Source organism: Pseudorasbora parva, chromosome 19 (assembly GCF_024679245.1).
Source record: "Pseudorasbora parva isolate DD20220531a chromosome 19, ASM2467924v1, whole genome shotgun sequence".
Taxonomy (NCBI): Eukaryota; Metazoa; Chordata; class Actinopteri; order Cypriniformes; family Gobionidae; genus Pseudorasbora; species Pseudorasbora parva.
Window position 1 is genome coordinate 4,881,095 of NC_090190.1, and position 21,526 is coordinate 4,902,620.

General features: G+C 37.9%; 1 protein-coding gene across 1 annotated transcript; it reads left to right on the forward strand.

The window, feature by feature from the left end:
- The first annotated feature begins 564 nt into the window (after nucleotides 1-564).
- susd5 (sushi domain containing 5) lies at nucleotides 565-20,447 on the forward strand. The gene is made up of 5 exons (XM_067426571.1): nucleotides 565-1,082; nucleotides 6,347-6,545; nucleotides 14,937-15,046; nucleotides 16,036-16,224; nucleotides 16,381-20,447. Exons 1-5 carry the CDS (start codon nucleotides 1,001-1,003, stop codon nucleotides 17,799-17,801), a joined length of 2,001 nt encoding a protein of 666 aa, XP_067282672.1. The 5' UTR covers nucleotides 565-1,000; the 3' UTR covers nucleotides 17,802-20,447.
- Nucleotides 20,448-21,526: the final 1,079 nt, after the last annotated feature.

Here is a 21,526-nt window from a genome sequence, read left to right on the forward strand (position 1 = left end):
TATCAAAACGTAAAGTAAAGTGGTGGCTTTGTGAGTCTGGACCATCACTGTTGAAGCTGTGATCATTTTGCTTAAGTCAGTGTTTTATTGAACTCTTTCTAGTTATAGGAATTTGTTAAAGGGCCGATCTCAGTGTAGGTCAAATTTATGCAGTTTCACGGTTTTATACGTGTGTGCCGGCTTTAAGCTGTAATTGTTCAGCTAAAGCCTTGACTAAATAATAAGGTAAGGAATTTAGGATCACACACAGCTCTGTTATTGAAGGAAATAACACTAGAAGCTGCTCAGCCTGCGCTGGCCACAATCCTGCCACTTACTCACTAAAAAACAAACATACTTGCTAATTCACACTCACTATCACTTTCTCCAGCATAAAAGCCTTTTCAATTTAATGAATGTGAGTGGGAGTGTGTGAGTGTGTGTGTGTTTGTGGGTGGTGGGCGAAAACACCCATTATGCTTTCACGTCACATATTGCCTGACAGCAGCTTCATCAAAGTTAATGTGTCCTGAGGTTGGCCCCAAGAATTTAGGACACAGGCACAGTTGGTTTTGTCCTGCTCGTTCTGAACTGACATGCAGCCAGGCGCTCTATGGTGACAAGACGCACCAAAATTAAGGGTCCTAAAAAAGAAAAACGCATTACACGGTCGCAAACTTTCCCCTGTGCCAGGGAAGCACAGACTCCCCACGGCACTGGAACAGCCCCAGTGCTTAGAGTCTCTGTTCTCATGCGGTACTGCACAGGTTCTGAGTCATGACGTATTTACTGACAACGCCATGCGAGTTTTCGCACGAGCGCACCAGCAGCTCGGTAATGCACTTCTTGGTCAGATAAACCTCCCCTTGCATCTCTGTCACTGCGTCTATTAGTTCTTTTCTCTCGGCTATCGGAATCATCGGACCTGTCCGTTTGGAGTGCTCAATTCAATTGGGATTTTTCACCTTTTCGGTCACATTTGGAAAAGTTTTGCCTCCGTTTTCCAGCATCTCTGTTCAGAATGGGGCGAGCCTGTCACCGGGAGCTCGCGCTCGCGCTCCTGCCGCTGCTGGGATACCTGGTTTGCCTGACGCGCGCGGAAGGTGAGTTTCTCTTGATGATCTGAACGCGGTAATTTGTTTCACGCGCCTCTGCAATACGCATTTACGCGAGGCGATGAATGGACGCATGCGTGTGTCCAGCTTACAAAGGCTTAAGCAGTGGCGTGAGTGTTATATTTGTTTTTGGCGTGTGTTTAGATGCATGTTTGTGTGTGAATGGGAGGGAAACGCTAAAAGTATAATAGCTAAAGCTGTAACTAATTCCTCTAAACAACAATTTAGTCAAGGTCAACGACGTGACGCACATTTTTGTGTTCGTTCTCTTAAGTTGTTTAAAATACTTGACTTGAATACATTCAAGTTCTTTTAATATTTTCCCAATGCATTTTAGAGTTGAGAAACATCTTAATTTGGTCTGGAAGCTCATTCAAAGAATTACATTTTTGAGTTCACTGTAAGAAAATATATATGATCAATAAGTTATGACAACGTATGTTTTTACATTGCTTTAGCTCATCAAAATAAGTTAGGCAATTTTCATCTTCTTTATCAGTTGAAATGACTTAAACACCCAAGTTGATTGTACTTAATTTAAGGCAGCAACTTTTTTTTTTACAGTAAATAAGTATTATTTATTAAAATAATCACATAAGCATTTGTTTTTAAAATAATAGGCCTATAAAACAAAACAAAAAACAAAAATTCCGCCAATTTCAAAATCAGTCTGGCCTATTCATGCAAGAAGCCATTTTGTTTGGTCATGCTTATCATTTGTGTTTTTTAAGAAAAAAAATAAAACAATGAAAAGTTTAGGTCAGGTCAAATGGTACAAATGTAAGAACTTGCTATATGACTCCAAATTCATGATATTTGAAAAAAAAAAAATCATGAACTTGGAATCATGAGTCATGAATTTGGAATATATATATATATTCATACTTGAATTATATATATATATATATATATATATATATATATATATATATATATATATATATATATATATATATATATATACAAATCTTCTTTAAACTTTTTTTTTAAGTAGTCACACTGCCTTACAATTTTAAGTTAAGTCAACTTGTGTGAAATGGGAATTTGTACTAAGTGATGACTTGGATATTTAAGTTGACTGAACTTAAAATTTTACGACACACTGTAAAAAGTAGCTATCTTTAACATTTGTTTTAATGTTTACATTTTTTATGTACAATCAATTTGGATGTTTAAGTCATTTCAACTTAAATTACATTTAACAGACTTAAAAACTGAGTTAAATATTTTATAACATAAAAAAGTTGAAAATTGCTAAGCTGTTAATGCAAAACATGTGGTCATTGGCTCGAAGTTGAAAACAAATTATTATTATTTTTAAATATATATAACAATCCAAACACAAAATAAATCCTCCACCCTGCCTTGTCCCATGCACTGTAAAAAATTATTTAGAAAAAAAGTTACCTGGTTGCCTTAAAATTTTTAGTTCATTGAAATTATAATTTTGAGTTAATACAATGAACATTTTTTGAGATTCGACAACCTTTATTAAAATATTATTAAAAGATTTTGTAAGCATATTGGGTAATTGAGTGTTTTATTTGTGATGACGCAGCCAAATAGTGCTTTTTCATGATTTATTACATTTTTTATACGGTTCAGATACAATAATATTTTGAGTTTCTATTTATTAAACAAATTTCCTTCATTGTATCAACTCAATTTTTTAATTTCAATAAACTCAAAATTTTAAGGCAACCAGGTTACTTACTTTTTTAAGTTAAACCAACAAAAACCAACACAATTTTTTTTACAGTGTGGTTTTGGAGTGAGAGATGCTCTGTGTAATGTTTGTTCCAAATTTGTTTCCCCTTTCTCACACGGTCTATTCATGTTTGATGTTTGAAGAGTTAAAGTCCTTTAACTAAAGCTCTAATTCACTTAATGAATTTCATTTTCATCCACCACAAAGCCCTGATATCTTCACATCAGCATAACAGACTCATCAATATGACACTAATGAATTTGTAGCAAACGATTGATAGATGGCAGGTTGTTTGTGGTTGGGTCAGCTTGATTAGTCAGACTTCTGAACAGGACTCAGACTGGATTTACCTCACTGACACCATCCTGCTAACCTGAACTCTTCCAGTTCAAATGCATCCCAAAGGATGATGTGTATTTATTAAACATGGACGTATGAAACGCTTCTAAAAAACACTGCACGTTTGGTGATGTGATCATATAACCTCGGTTTAGTTTTTATAGCATATGTCTAATACAATATCTCAAAGCTTGATGGAGACACTGAATCAGAGGCTCTGTGAAAGTTCAGAGAGTTTACATTGACTCACTTATTTCCTCTGTGTGAAACTGTGACAAACTAATGATGTAATGAAGAAGTTTCCTTATGAGAGATTTGTTAGGATGCTGCCTGTGATGCATCTTTACATCATAATATACAATATAGCCAGGGTGAGGCTTGTGGTAAAATATGTGGATATATGTGTGTTCACTTAAAAATAAAGGTCCCAAAATGTTTTTTTTTTGTTTGTTTGTTTTTTTTTGTGAAAAAACACAAAAAAACAAAAACCCCTTCCTTTCAGTGAAACATTTTTCTTTCTGTAAAGAACATTTTAATAATCTAAAACCATTTTTTAAAGAGCCATTTGTGCACTGTAAAGATGACTTTCATTGTAAATGATAGTATAAAGAAATACTACAAAAAAGTGATTTCTGAATAAATTATAAGTAATACGTTCAGGCAAGAATTAAAAAAAACAAAATAAATTAAAATTAATAAACTAAATGCGTAACTGAAAACAAATAATTATGAGGAATCGTCAGCTTTACATAACTTCATTTTTTCAATTACATGTTATTAAGCAGTTATTACTTAATTATTTAAAGGCAGTGGGTTTCCTCGCTTTTTTTAAGTTAAGCCAACTGATCACTTTATTACAGTGATGACAACTTTATCAGATTAAGTAAAACATATACTCAACTTTCTGGTACTGGTGTTCCCATCATGAACTGTCTGGGGCATGCATTTTTTGATAAATAAATAAAACCTAAGCTTAGTTTTGTGACATCTGGAGTTCATTTTCTACTCAAAAGCATACACTTTAAAAGCATGGCATAATGCAATGTTATGTTGTTTGAGTAAAATGTATTTGAAACAGGGTATTGCAAAGTAAACTTCAACTAAGTAGAAATTACTCAACAAACTTTAACTTGCAGTTACATTAACTTATTTTCTTAGTTATTTTACTTAACTTATTGATGTACTTAAAAAAAAAGCTTTTGCAGCTGGCAAAAGAACAATTAAACAACTCTTTTTCTTCTAGAAAATGTCATATTCACCCATTAATCAAAATGTATCATTTATTTAAAAAATGTCACAGATTTTGTATATTTTGTAGTAGGATCACAAAATATATCAGCCACCATATCGGTATCGGCATATGTTTATTTTTAATGTTATCGTTATCGACCAGATAAGAAAATGAGGCCGATATATTAAAGCCGATAAATAATGGATCCTTCAGCTGAGACACTTCAATCAATCAATCAATCAATTAACTTTATTTATATAGCGCTTTTACAATCACGATTGTGTCAAAGCAGCTTCACAGTGTCAAACAGGATAATATTGCGACAAAATTAGATTTAGCTTTACAGTCATATAGCGACAATGTTGGCAGATCAGTATTATAGTTTATAGAATTAAATAAGACCTAATTCATACATTTTATTTGTATAATAAGTTGAATAACTTGAATCATATTTTTAGTGTCCCCAACTGAGCAAGCCAAGCCAAAGGCGACAGTGGCAAGGAACCAAAATTCCATCGGGGCATGATGGAGAAAAATAAACCTTGGGAGAAACCAGACTCAGTCGGGGTGCCAGTTCTCCTCTGGCCTATTAACACACCGTGTAAGATTATTATTCTGGCAACCTTACAGGTCAGAAATCATATTAGATTGGAATATTCAAAATTTCAGGGTATCACGGAAGAGACGGATTTATTTAGGATGGGGCGTCGATTACACAAGAGTATGAATACATGAAAGATCGGAATTATTGCGCCGAAGACGGGTTTTGAGCATGTCGTGCCAGTGAGGCAAATTCGGAGGAGACACCATTTGACACGGCTCAGCAGACACTCCAGGATGAGCTGGTCATGTCCAGGCAGGTCCACCATCCGATCCGGACAGGGCCCAGATCCGGGATAAACCTCGGGATAAACAGAGAGACTAACATTAGCGTAGATGCCACTCTTTTTATGATGTAACGAGTACATCAGGTGTTATGGGAAGTGTTCCCGGTTTCCGGCTGACCTAGTTAATGCAGCCTAACAATCAGTCAATTGATTTGAATAATGAAAGTTAAAAATGTTCTGTGTGTATGCCATAGTAAAGAGATGTGTTTTTAGTCTAGATTTAAACTGACAGAGTGTGTCTGACTTCATATACACACAGTTCACCATGATGGTTTTGAATGGCTTGAAATATGATTGGAATCACTTAAAAAAAAAAGGAAAATACACGTAAATACAGTCATAGGCTACATAAAATTATAATAAGAACATCATAATTGTGTGCTTGGGACATGGCTTTTAATGGTGAGACTTTTCATTTTGTAATCAGGCTTTCAAAAATGAAATGAAAATTTGTATTTAGATTTATAGGCCATTATATATCAGTTATCTGCTTTCAAATATAAAGAATTGTCGTTATATCGCGGTATCGACCATAATATTCATATTGGTGCATCCCTATTGTGTAGTTAGTTTTGCTTGGTTTAATAAATCCTTTTATTTGTGACACAATGAATGCCAAATTGTGCGGATATAATTTGTGGCAGGCTTGTGCGGGCTGTTTTGTTCTTTCCTCATATTTGAAATATTTAAAAAATATAAAATACATTCCTCATATTTTAATAATCAAACTTGCAAAGTCATTAAAACAGATTTTGGCCTACTGTATGTGGATTAGTTTTAAAACTTATTTTTGTTCCTCTAATGCATTTCTTTAACCCTCAGTTGGAATAGCTTTAAACTGCCACAATGCCTAAAATACACCCCTCACTTGACCCTATTCAGGTTGTATCCTGCTCTTTAAAATGGCCTTTTGTCATACTAAGTTCTTTGGTGGTGTTATTCATGCCATTCATGCTTCCTTTGCTCTGGTGATATCCTTGAATTCTCCAAATGTCTTGATGTCCTTCTCATTTCCCCTGTTTGAGGTAATGTATTCTCAAATGTGCATTCTTAGGAGTAACACTTTAAACTGGTTTGTTTGTACCAGTCTCTCCATTAGGACGTGTGTTCTTACTGGAGTTGGAGAGTTTTTCAAAAGCTGGACAGGAGGAAGGGTTCGAGGCAGCGACGCACGCCTGCATTACTCAGGGGGCGCGGGTGGCATCTGGGGCCGACCTGCATCACGCAGTGCTGGAATGTGCCTTCTCGGCCTGCTCGCGGGGTTGGCTCTCCGGACCGAGCGTGGGGTAAGAACTTTCATTATCTGAAGAACTGCAGCTTATGCTGAATTGTTGGGGATAATGCATTATAACGTCAGTTACCTAATCGGATTACTTTTTTCAAGTAACTAACTTTTAAAACTAAATATCTTTTTCAAGTAATGCAAGTTACTTTGTTTCCCATTTAGTGACTGACACCTCTTCTGTCCACATGTTGAGAGAAATCGAGACGTTATGTGCACTTTGTGTGGTTATTGTAGTTCTAGCACTCTCAGAAAAAAAGTGCTGTCACTGGGGCGGTACCCTCTTAAAAACAAAGGTTCTTAAATGGTTCTCTGGCAGCGTGTATGTTCCATGAAGAACCTTTAATATCCAAAGCACAAATTGCACAATTGCACAAAAGTTTTTATGTAGTCCAAAAAAGGTTCTTTAGACTATAAAATAGTTAGATAATGAATAAAAATGAAAATTCTTTACACAACCGTTCACAAAAGTTTTTTTGGGCAACTAAAAATGGTTCTTCTGTGGCATCACTGTGAAAACCCATTTTTGGTTCTTCCTGGCACCTTTATTTTTAAGGGTTTACCCGAAGGTACAAAAGTGAAACCCCTAAATGGTATATATTGGTACCTTTAAAGGTACACATCAGTACTATAAGAGTGCATATTACTACCTTTTCTGTTTTGTACCTCAGGGTACCGCCCCAGTGACAGCAATGTACCTTTTTTTTTTGACAGTGTAGACTCAAAATTGACTCAGTCTTCTTCAAAATGAATAAAAACTGTGAAATACAAATACAAACACAGATTATTAAAAATAATACAAATATACTTTATGCACTTAATCTCACTTTATTAACTTTGTCTTTGACCTTCAATGATCCAATTCAATCGTACTAAGCAACAATTATTAAACATCTCATTTATGTTTCATTTTTTTATTTTATTCCTCAAGTAAGAGTGTTGGGCTGCATCCAAAATGATATACTCTCTAGGTACTTATTTTGAATAAATAATACATTTATGACAGCTAAAAAAGTACACTCTCAGAAAAAAAAAGGTACAGTGCTGTCACTGGGGCAGTACCCTAAGGTACAAAAGTGAAAAGGTACATCTTTGTACCTTACTAACCCCTAAATGGTACATATTAGTACCTTAAAGGGTACATATCAGTACTTTAAGAGTGCGTATAAGTACCGTAAAGGTACATAGTAGTACCTTTTCAGTTTTGTACCTTAGGGGAACCACCCCAGTGACATCAATGTACCTTTTTTTCTGACAGTGTATGTTCTATGAATGTAATCTGGATGTTCTACATTCTCCATGCTGTCAATGTCATGCGACCTGCCAGCATCATTTGCGTTGCTTTACTGTCATTCATAAATCCTCTCCTGTGGCCTCATGGGAGAGTAAAGTGTCCATCATATGCACACTTCAGAACCTCTCCAGAAGTAAAAGGTCATCCGGGGACTTTTTGCCTACTATTTTATGAGTGCTTTGACTTATTTGAACTGCTTTTGTGACATACTATTTTAGGGAAGTATGTGATTTCGGATGCAGCCTGTAACTTTCTTCTTATTCGTCCTATACTTCTGCGATCCAGAATGGCAGCACAGCTGAAAGGTTTGTTTGAGCTGTTGGTGTGTTTTTGATGTAAAAGGGCCTTTACATTTGCCAAAAACAGAACTTTTTTTGTTTACTTTACAAGACCAGCCCTTGAGGTGAGAAAAAGTAACTAAAAAGTAACACAACACATTACTTTCCATAAAAAGTAACTAAGTAACGCAGTTAGTTACTTTTTAGGGTGTAATGCCATATTGTGCCTAGTGATGTCAAAAGTAGTGTGTTAACGCATGCAATTTAGTTAGAAAATAGAAAATATTTAACGCAATTAATGCAGCATCCATTTTTCTGTCATCCTTTGGCTGTATTACATTATATGACCACGCTAAAGCATTCAAGTGCAACAATACAGAAGAGAACGTGCTGTCTGTGAATATCTTCGCAAACACACACAACACTCAGACATCGAAAAATCAAGTTCTCTTTAACGCTCGAACGAACAATAACACACAGAATTATGACAAAATGTACGTTTTGTCGAGTACTCTCATAAGAGCAGTTGAGTTAAATAATGTCCTAAATGAACTAACTGAGTTCTTAAAGTGACAGCAGTCACTAATGTTGTCTGTCATTAATGTTAATCAAAGAACAAAGCTAACAGAGACCATTGTAGCTTTAATAAGGATTAAAGGGGGGGTGAAACACTCAGTTTCAGTCAATCTCATGTCAATCTTGAGTACCTATAGAGTAGTATTGCATCCTTCATATCTCCGAAAAGTCTTTAGTTTTATTATATTTGTAAAAGAAATAAGGGCTGTACCGAGTCTTTCCGGAAAAAAACGAGCGCCTGGAGGCGTATCGTGTGGGCGGAGCTAAAGAATGACAAGCGCGCAAAGCGGTGACGTCCTCAAGCGTGGAGAAACTCTTGCTATCATCTCAGCTAATAGATATGATCCAGAATCTAATTCGGAGGCTGAAATAGAAACAGCAGCAGCAGGACGTCCGTCTCTGTGGTATGTACTGTATTTAGAGGCCTGTCAACATTTGTCTTTACTCTCAGTTTATGAGGACATGATTCGGTTTATGGACTAACAGTTATTGTATGCGACCAAACCTTAGTAGCAAGCAAAACGGTTTTGCACGTCAGACTAGTGTGACGTTATCGAACAGCAATGAAGTCCGTTAGCTCATTTGAATGACGAAGCACGCGATCGTGTCGTTTACTGATGTTTACTCACGCGACGATAGCCAACAGCACAGACATTTGAAGGAGTTTTACTCACCGGCTGCTTCCAAAGCAGGACCGAACCTTTATCGCTGGGACGGCTCCGTCAAAAACACACTTCTTGGAGTTTGGAGATCCACTTTGGGATGCGACTGAAGCATTTCTGCGTTCAAATCGGTTCAAATTCAGCGCTGCCTTCCTGGAATGCTGTGCTGAAGCGTTGAAGTCGCTTAATGTTAAAGTGGAGGAATGAAGTGGAGCGCGGCGCGGACTATAACCGACATTAGTGTTCACGGACGACTGGATCTGCACCTGAGCGAGTGTTTCCGGGCGTGCATTTCCTCTCTCGCTCTAATTGCGCGCGCGCGCACCCTACCGGGAGAAGAGCCCGTACAGCCCATACAAGGACCTTCCGCTCTATTAACGTCAAGCCGACCCATACTCGAAAAAAACTCTCCGAAACTTGTGAGAAACCGGAAGGAGTATTTTTAACACAGAAATACTCCATCAAACGTCCAACATTAGTTTTTGAAACTTTGTCTATGTTTAGGATGGGAATCCAAGTCTTTAACAGTGTAAAAAGCTCAGTATGCATGAAACAGCATTTCACCCCCCTTTAATCTATATTTCATTTATAATTTATGCAGTGCAGAATGTTTGATAACTTGGGTGGGGTAGGAAGACCACAGGTAAACATGACATTTATTATAATGGGTTTATGTGAATGCACCCCTCCTGTTTAAACCGCCCCGCTCCAAGCGGGACTCAAACTCGGGTCCGCCAGCATGAGAGTCGGACGCTCTAAGGAGGCTAAAGGCTGCAACCCCCTAGTGTCAGTATAGCCCCTAGCTGGTCTCCGTTACAAGATTGCTTTAAGTTCACTTATATTAAAAGTAATTTTTAAAAGACTAAGTATAAGTATCAGTGATACTGGCCTTCATTCATAAAAACATGTCATTACAACAAATATATTAAAAATACACTATCTTTAAGATTGCATGTTTGCTCTGTCTTGTGTTTTTGGTTAAGTCTCTGTGACCCAGTTTTCCCCAGTCTGTTATATCATTCACCTAAGCCTCGTCTATCACCCTGTTCTTCTTATTTTGCCTTGTATACTGAAGCCATCAGTTCTCCTTCAGTGTTTGTCGGTTCTCGTCTATGAGTCTATGCTTGTTGATATTTCCGTGAGTTTTATTATAAAGATCCTTTTCCTGTTTATCCTCGTCTTTGTGAGCTTCTATTCACGTTACGTGACAAAGATGTTTCTACATTCATTTGAGGAGTATACAAATAAATTAAAAACTCTGTTTTTAATCCAGATTAATTACAGAAAAAAAATCTATGATTAATTAGTTGTTTTTTTTAATTGATTGAAAACACTAATTGTAACGCATTACTTTTAAAAGTAACTTTCCCCAACTGTGATCGGGCATTTTGCTTTTTTGAGGCATGATAATGAGATGAGTTGCTCGCGTATATATATATATGTGTGTGTGTTTGTGTGTGATTGCATGACAGAGTGAATCCTACCTGTGAATTCAGCTAGAACATTCCTATTTACACCTCAGGGCCTGAGAGAAATGGACCTGAGGAACATATCAGCACCTTCCATGTGTTCACTTTCTGTGCTGCTCCATGTATTACTTTACCACTGAGCACAAATCCCAAAATAATTATCACGTTGAAAATGTGGCTCAAAACGACATATTCTATAGAGAAGAAAAAAAAGAAACATACAGTGGGCCCAAAAAGGACACTTAAGCAGACTGGCATCTGCAATTTCTTTTTTATATTCTATATTGTTAAAATATATTATAATTGGTCATTTAGTTTGATATTTTTTGATACTACATTTACTTCTTAAATATAAGTTTGGGGTCGGTATAATGTTTTCATATTCATATTTAAGTCTCTTATGGTCTCTGTATGCATTATTTAAAATACAGCAGTATTGTGAAATATTGTTGCAATTTAAATGAACAGTATTATTCCTGTGATGCAAAGCTGAATATTCGATATCATCATGATCCTTCAGAAATCACTCTAATATGCTGAACTGCTGCTTCAAGAAACAACTATTATAATCAATGTTCAAAAGTTGCGCTGCTTCATAATTTTGTGGAAACCATGAAAAAACAGCATTCAAAATACATCTTCGCTGATTAAAAGTATAATTGACCCCAACTTTTTTGACAAAATACATAAAGCAAACTATTTAGTTTAATTTTTGCTTACAAGAAAACATGGCGTAAGAAAAAAAAAGCTTGATTTAAGACAATATTGCTTGTTCTGAGCTTTACACATCTTTCTTTTAGGTCTGGACTGCAAAACTCAGAGCATTCTATTGTTATCAAGTATGAATTTATGCATGTCTGAGGCCTTTGTTGAATATCACTTGCATCTGTGAGTTTCGCCAAAAGGAGTGGCCTTCCCTTCAGAGCAACCTATAGATTACACATGGATTTTTTGGACGTGATGCATGCATTTCACGTAAATGACATACACATGGATTATATCTCCTTGCAATTTAACCTCAAGAAAATGTACCTCAGTTCAGCTCAGAGTCTTCATCACTAAACTTTGGCACAGGGTGTTTCCTAGTAACTTAACACTGTCCCAAGAGGGTCTGGTCTCATAAGGACTCGAGCAGTCTGGTTGTGCTTTGAGCCTCCCTCTGCTCTCACTCAGACATACCCACATGCTCATAATTCTGATTAAGACTTCACAGCTGACTGTTAAAAGGTGAGGTAAGCAACTTACTTCCCTCACAAACATTTGGAGGAATGTCTCTAAAAGAATCGGGATAAAACAGACAGACATTCTTGGGTGTATATGCACAGTATATTCATAAACCTTGACTGAACTCTTCGAAATAAGGTTCTCTTTAGGGTTCTTGACTCAATTTTATAGAACCCTTTCTGCCAAAAAGGTTCTATATGAGGAAAATATCACAGGTTATTGAATTTCTTTCTTGTAATGAAGTATGTTTATGAGCTGATAACATTTAAATGAAAAATATATTAATTCATCAGAGTATCATGCTATATTCAAGTTTATTCTGGAGTCTCCTTCAATAGGGTTTACATGTTTTCTAGGCATGGCTTGACATTAACACCCGACAAGTCACTTCTACTAGCCACTTTGGTGGGTTGAGTCTTATAAATAATATATACAATTTTTAATTGTAATCTTTTTAATAAGTACAATGTAGTGTTGTCAAAAAATATATTTTTACCAGGTGCGCTTTCTCACTCTCTCCTTTTTCTTGACAACGAGTGACACAGACAAACCCTCCTCCCCTCATTCACTCGTTTCATTTGCTCCAGATGAATATTCCTGGTGTTACGGGCTTGAATTTAGGCATGGGATTGTACATCATTTTACTCTTTCCCTCAGATTTTGTTCTCACACCAAAATGCACGCACATAAAGACGTCTCTCAGCACTGCTGTTTATTGAACTTCAACAGTCAAATACACACAAAATAATGTCAAAATGCCGGTCTTGGCTAACCTAACAAGCATACCCACATCAAGATGTTTGGTCTGGAAACTCACCATAGACAGGGCTCAATCTGAGAATAAACGGTTGTCTTTCAAACTCCCTCTGCACGCGATACGATAGCGCTACACCAACCAGAGCAACGAAGGTGAAACGGAGTTCGTTGACAGATTAAACATTCGCCGTATCCGGTCGGCAAAACCCAGAACACATCTTCCCTTTTTAAGAATGACTTCAGTGCCGCTCTTTGTTCTTTTCTCAGAGAAAAGCTTAACTCCAAGTCTTCCAGAGTCGCAGTCAAAGCTGATTCGAAAGACCGCCTTTCGCCAGTTTCTGTGTTTACTAGAAGCACGCAAACGCAACTCAGCCGTCATCATTATGGCCCCGCCCACCGACTCTATACACGATGTGATTGGCCCGACCAGAGTTTGCCGTTTACAGCTCAGACGTGTATTGAGAGTTCCTAGATGACACTCGCAGGCAGATTAGATTTGCTGCTGCTAGGGTGCGTCTAGATTTCTAGGCTAGGTCTTGGTGAGTATTCTCATAAAAACAGTCAGTTCTGTTTTAAGTAAAACAAATGATCCATGCGTCAGTTCTTAAAGTGACAGCAGCCTAATATTCCTGCTGCCAAATTATACGATAATATTAAACATATCGATATGGCAGTTTTTCCTCATAGTATTGATGTCAAAATTGTGGCCAGTGGAAATGCAGAGTGGCAAGTATCTTTGGAAAACCTTTCGCCACAGTGACTGCTGAGCAAGAAATATTACTGTCAAGCCCTGATCCTAGGTTAAAAAAACACTGCAATTCTGTCATAACACACATAATGCACATTCCCTCATTTCTCAAGATGTCTAAAAACAGTTTGTTCAAAGATTCAGTCTCTCTAAACCCTCTTCTGCTCTGATTGGTCAGATGGCCCAGTCTGTTGTGATTGGTTTGAACAATCTAGCGGCGAAAATGAAAACACCGAGCTATTAAACATACCTGAATTTGAGCTTTTCCTCACACACACAGACACAGTGATATGAACAATGGCGTTGGTTTTCCGTATTAATTCGAGCTCAATTCCTCATGCTTTGGAAGAGCATCAAAGTGGATTTGCAGCAGTAAAGCGCTTCTTCTCAACATGTCGACAACACGAACCAAACTCTTCCGGCCTCTACAACTGCAGTGTTTGAGGGCGGGGCAAAGCAGACGCTGTTCACGAGCAGCCAATAAAGACCATAGATTGGCATTATGCTAATTTGTTACATTGTTACATAGGTTTGTGCGGGAAGTGAGACTGGAGTTCATGACTCCATACTTTCTTGTAGGAGAAAATAACTTTTTTTGTCATGCAAAACTTTGCAGACTTTTTACATTCACAAACAGCTCTATTTCACACTGGTAATATCCAAAGGAAAACATAATGGGGTACTTTAAAACTAAATCCATAAAAGGATCCCGTGACGGGAACCCATAAAATGTCCTATATATATGAAGCATCAGACAGAACCTTTAAAGTTCGAGAACCTGAGAGTCACATTTTGAAGTCTTTATAAAACTTGATTGTTTTGTTTGGATGCAAACTATTGTAAAATAATCATAAATGCAAATGTCACATTCATTCTATGTTGATGTGTCACGGCACTACTATTTCAGTTTTCCATTTCAAAATTTCACATTTATTTTATTTGTCGTTATTTTTTAATTATTTGTGAAACTTAGAAGCAATTTCTGACTGAAAATAGCTTCAAAGATAATCCTATGCCAATTTCCAAGGGGTTTTCTAACTTTTTAATGCCAAGGACCTCCAAATATTACGAGTCTCTCGTGGCTTATTGCTTTTTTAAATCACTTTTTTTGACAGAAATGGTGGAAGACAAAAGCTTTGAAAACATGCACACATTACAGAAAACAGACCTGTGATGTGAATTTATACACACACTGGAGACATTAGCAATGTGACGGGGATATACTGCATAAAGTGTGTGTGTGTTTGTGTATGCGAGTTGAAGCTGCATATGTAAGCAGAATTTAACAGTGACATCATGTCTGTTGCCTTTATAAGGGAAAAGACCAAAAAAAAGAGAGAGAAAGATTTCTTCTAATTCACTTCCAACTTGCCAACGTGTGCTTTCAGGACCACGGTGTGCAGCGGCGTCCCGGGGAGCTTGAGGCCAGTTGACGTTCAGCTGGAGAATTTTACCGCCGACACTGAGAGACTGGGCGTATTCTGTGTGAAAGATAGCGGTCAGTTTTAAATCACTGGAACTAAGAAACTGGAGAAGGGGGCTGTGTTTTTTCACTTATGAGGGATCATGAGGGAATATTTCATGTAGCACATACCTAATTACTTTGGCCTGTTTCATATACCGCATGTGAAAGAAGCAGAGCAATAGCTTGAGAATAGAGGGGTTTTCAAACTTAATGACAAATGTGATGGTACTCCTCTCCTAAAAAATTAAAACAAAGATATAGGCTACACTAGAGTTCAGAAATTTTGGACCGGTAAGAATTTTTGTTTTTTTTTAAAGTCTCTTTGGCTCACCAAGGGTGCATTTATTTTATTAAAAATACAGCAAAAACAATAAAATTGTGAATGTTTTTATTTTTTATTTTATTTAAAAGAACTGTTTTATATGTGAATATATTTTAAAATGCAATTTATTAATGAAATAGTTTTCAACAGCCAGTATTTATTTGTTAATACGAAGCAGTTATAAACTACTGTTATAAACAGATTATATATTTTCGGTTAATTTCAATTCATATATAATTCTCTATATCTATCTATATACACATACACACACATTATTAAAGGTTTTTTTCTCAAGTTGTTTGAAAACCGCAGGAGCACTGCACTCTTACATATCAACACAAGTTTTCCAATGCATGATTTTAAGAAACAACAAAATCTTGCCTATTGTTTGGAAAAATGAAATCTGACTTAATCCAGATCATTTTAGCACTTTATCCTACAGTTTTACAGATGAGGCTTAAACTAGTCCCAAACTAAAATGCACATTTGAGCTGCTTTAACTGAAAGCAACTTGCTTAAAATGTCAGTATAGTAACCCAGAAATGACTCTTTCTGTATGTATGCTGTTGCATCTAGCTATCAGAGTGAAGGTGCAGTGTAAAACGGCCTTATATGTAATTTATCCTTTTTTTACTTATTACTTTTGATAAGCTCTTCTCCTTCATGACTGACCCTGTTCCACTTCTCCTTCGGCCATCAGATGCTCCATGTGGGCAGCCTCCTTCATTCCCACACTCACATCTGCAGGGGAAAACTGGGCTGGATCTGGGCGATGAACTCCTGTACGCCTGTGACCCGGGATACAAACTGCCCAATGGAGAAACGGCCTTCAGCCTGCTTTGCGACAGCTGTGGAGAATGGTACGGCCTGGTCCAGCACTGCGTCAAAGGTGAGCTGCAAACTCACTGGTGAGGTTTATGAACTAAAAGAGCCGTGCCAAACGTGAGAAAGAGGCTCCAAGATGCTCAATTCTCAAGGTTCAAAGGGTGTGTTTGCCTTTCGGGTGTAGCTGCGTTTAGTCTTCAGTATGTTTTATCTTTTGCAGATGATCCTGAAGGCCACATCGACTATGAGGATAAGTTCACAGATGGCCATCTGAGGGAGGAGCATCATATTTCCTTGATTCCAGGAGGAACGCAGTCAACTGATCGTGAATTAGAAGAATTCACTCCTGCGCCTGATTCAGTTGTGTCAGAAGAGGGGGAGGAGGAGAATGATGAAGATTCAAAAGCATCCGTCACTGAACCTCCAGTGTCTCAGCTCAGTCAGAAACACATGTTCTGGTTCCCTTCAGAGGCCTTCAATGAAGGGAAGGAGCATCCAGGTATCACTATGGATTCCTCCTCTGCTAAAAGCCCCAGTGAAGATGATAATCACATGAAGGTCAAAACATCCGACAGCCAATCGGATCCCGAAACGATCCCAGAGGAACATGACCATCCGACTGATCCTCCCACCAATGAGCCTGCCAGTCCTAGTGCCGGAGGCACAGATGAATCCTGGCTAGATGGATATCCTGTTTCTGAAGGTAAAGATGAAGATAAAGTTGGAGGCGAGTCCACAGGGGAGGCGGGGCCAGAACAGGGGGCGGAGTCAGAGAGCGTGACTGGTCGCTCAGAAGTGGAGGTGTTTGAGGATGAAACCAAAAACCCTGTGGAAGAAGAGACCGGAGGTTTAATTTACAGTCCTGATGAGGAAGAAGATGGAGAAATGAAAAAACCTGAGGAGAAGATCCACAGGAAAGGAGACGAGGAGGAGCTTGGCAAAGAGACAACCCGACTTGAAAAGGAAGAATCTGTTGAAACACAATATGAGGACACGACTGAAGAACCTGCAGAAGATAAAATGGAGAACCCAGAGGAAACAGACTCTAAAACATTGGGGATTGATGGTGTTACAGACAGTCCAAATGGTGTGGAGATGAAAACCACCACCTTCCTTACTCCGATCACACTCAGCCCAGATGATATTGCTCTGCACAAGCGGCCCATGTCGTACACACCGGCGTCCGCTCCTGAAAATGTGAGCACCAGTCAAGGGGGTTTGGGTCCCGAGAACATGTCCACACCTTCAGGGATGGTAAGTCTGGAGGATGAAATTACTAGCATTCCCACACCCGTCATTAAGGATCCATGGAAAACCATTGACAGCGGCCACTTCCTGGACCATATCCCTGATCATGTCCCGACTGAAATCCCTGAAAACCGGAGTGTGATGGAGCGAGGTGGAGATCCCAGCCTGGAGCAGCAGGAGCATGCCGGGGAGGGTTCTTGTGCGGAAGACCCCTGTCGCGGTTCAGGCCGCGGGCCGATGATCGCAGCTATTATAATTGGCGTGGTAGCGGCCGTGGTGGGTGTGGGCTTAGGGGTTTGGTTTTATAAAAAGAGGCAACAGAAGAGCTCGCACTACCAGCTCAATGGGACTAACAGGCAAACGCAGTGCATTGAATTACAACAGACTGTGTGAGAGTCGTACAGATCCTCATGAAGCCGCACAGCTTACACAAGCATCCATACAAAGCCATTCATGTGTGAACATTACAGTCAACATCCACCAGGGCTGAGCCAAATCTACAATCGAAAAATTGGCTCTCTTTTGATTCATAAATGTGAATTTGAAATCTATCTATCTATCTATCTATCTATCTATCTATCTATCTATCTATCTATCTATCTATCTATCTATCTATCTATCTATCTATCTATCTATCTATCTATCTATCTGATCTTCTGTCATCCATCCATCTGTCTGTCTATCCTTCTGTCATCTATCTATCCATCCATCCATCCATCCATCATTCATTCTATCAAACTTCACTTTTCCTCATTATGTAGTAAACTTACAGTTATATGTATTTCTTTGAATTTCAATTCACTTAAATTTGCCTCAAACTCAAGAATTGCATTCAAACTCATAAACCAATTCTCATTTAAATTCTGACACAAAACACAACACAGTCTGTTGGGTTGCATTGTTTAGTCCTTATTTGGGTAGTATTTCTGATTAGCCATGTTATCTTGTCATTGTATTGTGCATAATTGATGTGTCATGAATCCGAGGTCCTCTTACTTTGGACGGACTGCATTGGACTGCGGGTCGGTGCGTGTGTGTACATGGTGCCCATCTGTCCTTGTTAACAGTTTTATTTGTGTTTTATAGCTTTGTCCATTAGTGAGTGAGCGTGTGTGAAAGAATCATTGTTACTGTTTTTGTGTGTGTGTGTGAGAGAGCAGTCAGTCAAAAGAGAGTGTGGTTGAACTTAGCATTCTGTGTGCGCTATTGAAAAAGTTTCCAGCTCACAGACAGGTGAGACATTCTGGTCAGAGGAACTGAGGGTGGATTCTGATTGGCTCAGAATAAATAGCTTTCCTCCTTAAATTTAGAATACAATAAGCATTTGTTCATTTCAAACCCTTTACCTATAAATAAGTTAGTTTCTTGGGGTTGAGCTCGGGACTCAGAAAGAGTCACACTCACAGACAGGTGAGACATTCTGCTTAGAGGAACTGATGGCGGATTCTGATTGGCTTTCGACACATTTACAGCTTGCTGAGTTTCAGTTTCTTTCGGTTTTGTAGTGTTATAAAAGTTCAAGTATAGCAGATAATTTTATTTGTACAATTTCCCAAATGTCTCATTGATGTTCAGTCAAAACTCATTTATCATTTATGAGGCATATTTATATCACGTGTATTATAAATGTAAAAACTTTATTTTAGAAATAGTTAATTAAAACAAAACAAACACAAATCGGAAACAATAACTTTTTATTTCAGTTGTCTTACTGAAGTCAAACATATATATAGTACGCTGTATGCTATTTTTCCTTTTGCCAGTTCTCTTTTAGATGATAATATTAATTAATAAAATGTAGAAACGCCATTTATTTCTAGGTGTTGTTAGAGCAAGCATAGCGTTTTTTACGTTGTTTGATTTGATTATAAATGAAGTGGAGTAAATCTTTCTTTGAACTTTGCAGGATCATTTGCAAGTATCTGTTAATGATCAGATGACGAAATTAACATTATCTAACGGTTTGGGTATTTTTGAATGTTGATTGTTGCTTTTTTACATTTCCTTTCAGCTGATGTTAGCTTTTGTTGTAGAATGTACCCTCTCATTGGGTTCTGTGACATCTCTGTTAAGTACGATATGTACATTTAGTCATTTAGCGGATGTTTTTATCCAAAGATACTTACAAATGATGAACATTGCAGCAATTTCTCATACAGGAGCCAAAACACTTGCAGTACCCTTCTTATCTTTTTCCAGTCCTAATTCAAAGAAAGTTAAATTTTTAAAATCAAGATAAATCAGTTGTAGTTGGCTACTTAAGTTAAACCCAGATACATTTATATCTGTATGGTGGGAAAAGACCTGAACTGCTTACCAAATGTGTGAGGTAAATGCAGCCCTTGGAACTATTTTCTTTGCTCTGATGTTGTTTTTGTAGTGTTGTTTATTGTGATATGGAGCCATGAGATTTGTTCTGTTAATCTGTGATCATTTCAATTCTATATTGAAGCTAGAAACGCTTGGTAACATCAACATTACACTGTAATAATTAGATGTGATACGAGGGTATCTGACTGAACGTATAGCTGTGGAAAACTAACTGAACATTAACCAATAAATTACACTGGGGGGAAATGTCTGCTTTAGTGTCCCTTGGTGTCAACATTGCTGTGGGAGCTTAAAAAACATTTCCTAAAATAAGACTGCAAACATTTGCATAGTGTTGCCAGGTGTCTCTGTATGTGTGTAAGAGTAGAAAATATCACAAAAGAGGTTGTTTTTAGACCACGACGACACACTTAGAAACACTCCTGCATACAAACACTTACACAGCGGGAGAACAGAGACTTGTTTAAATGTGTTTGAACATGGAGTATCTGTGCAGTTTATCACACCATAGTAGGAAAAACCCACAGAGAAAAGAAAAAAAGGGGTGGGGGATGAGGAACGAGAGATGTGGAGGTAGGTTGGATTAAAAAAATAACCATCCAGATGCACTATTTTTTGCTGAAGGTCCAGTGTTTAGTCTTTTGCTATTAAATTTAGTCTGAATGTTTACAACTCTTTAAGGGCAGGCATTACTGGCTCAGCCTTTGAAAACAGGCAAGTCTGTTTGATTTCTTCTACACAACACCATTTTACACATATTTTGAAAAATAGCCAGGTGAACATTTGTGAAGATATCTACTACATATTAGTGTAACATTTGGTAAAGATTGTGTGAGGCTTGGCATAACCTTGCTAAGCTCAAGATCTTAAAGTTAGCTCTTCCAAACTCTTCACTTGAGGCAACAAAACATAACACCATATGTACCTTAATTAGCATTTGAATAAGTTAATACAGCATCAATCCTTCTCCCAAAACGTGTTTGTGTCTTGGCCTGATTCACTATGGTAATAAGTGTTTATATTTTATACCTGTCATGATGGTTTTCACAGTCACTCGCATGTGCGTGTTGTCCCTATGGTGTTGTCACTTCTGTAAACAGAGAAAATTTGCTCCGACTTCTTTGACGCAGTCTGGAGTAGGAGTGGCATATGTTAGTCACAACGAGCGAGAAAGGTTGAAATGGAGCAGGTTTATTCCCCGTTTTAAACCAAGGGTGCGTCTCAATTAGCTCCCCAGTTCAGTTGCCTGTCATTGATCAGGGAGTCAGCCCATTGACTTATGTCCTAATCATTGCCCTGACTAGTGAACTAGGGAGCGGGTTGAGACGCACCCCAAGTGTGCCGCACAACTCCTGAAAAGTGAAGCGCCGCCTAAGCGTCTCGATCGCCCCCGTGTGGTTGGTCTCAGTATAGCTCATAAACCCCACCCTCTCTATGTAGTTGAATGGGACACAAGACAAACAAAACAATCAAATTATACTTAAAATATTTTTTTCCAAAGAAGGATTCAGTCATTTTAGGTCTTTTTTATCATGCTGATGTAAGTTCAAGACTGTTCTTTTTTTCAAATAAGTTTGGTCTTAGTTTACGTTATAAAACCAGGGGTGTGCATCATGATTGAAAACTGAGATTGGCAGCTTCTCTGAGCTAAGAAGTCATCGAGGCACCAACATACTTTTGGGGGGATTTTCAGGAGGAGACTGGAGCTTTAATTTCTACATTTCCATAACTGTTTATTTGACCGAGACATAATGAGTTGTTCTGCAGTAAACTGTACTAACCGATTC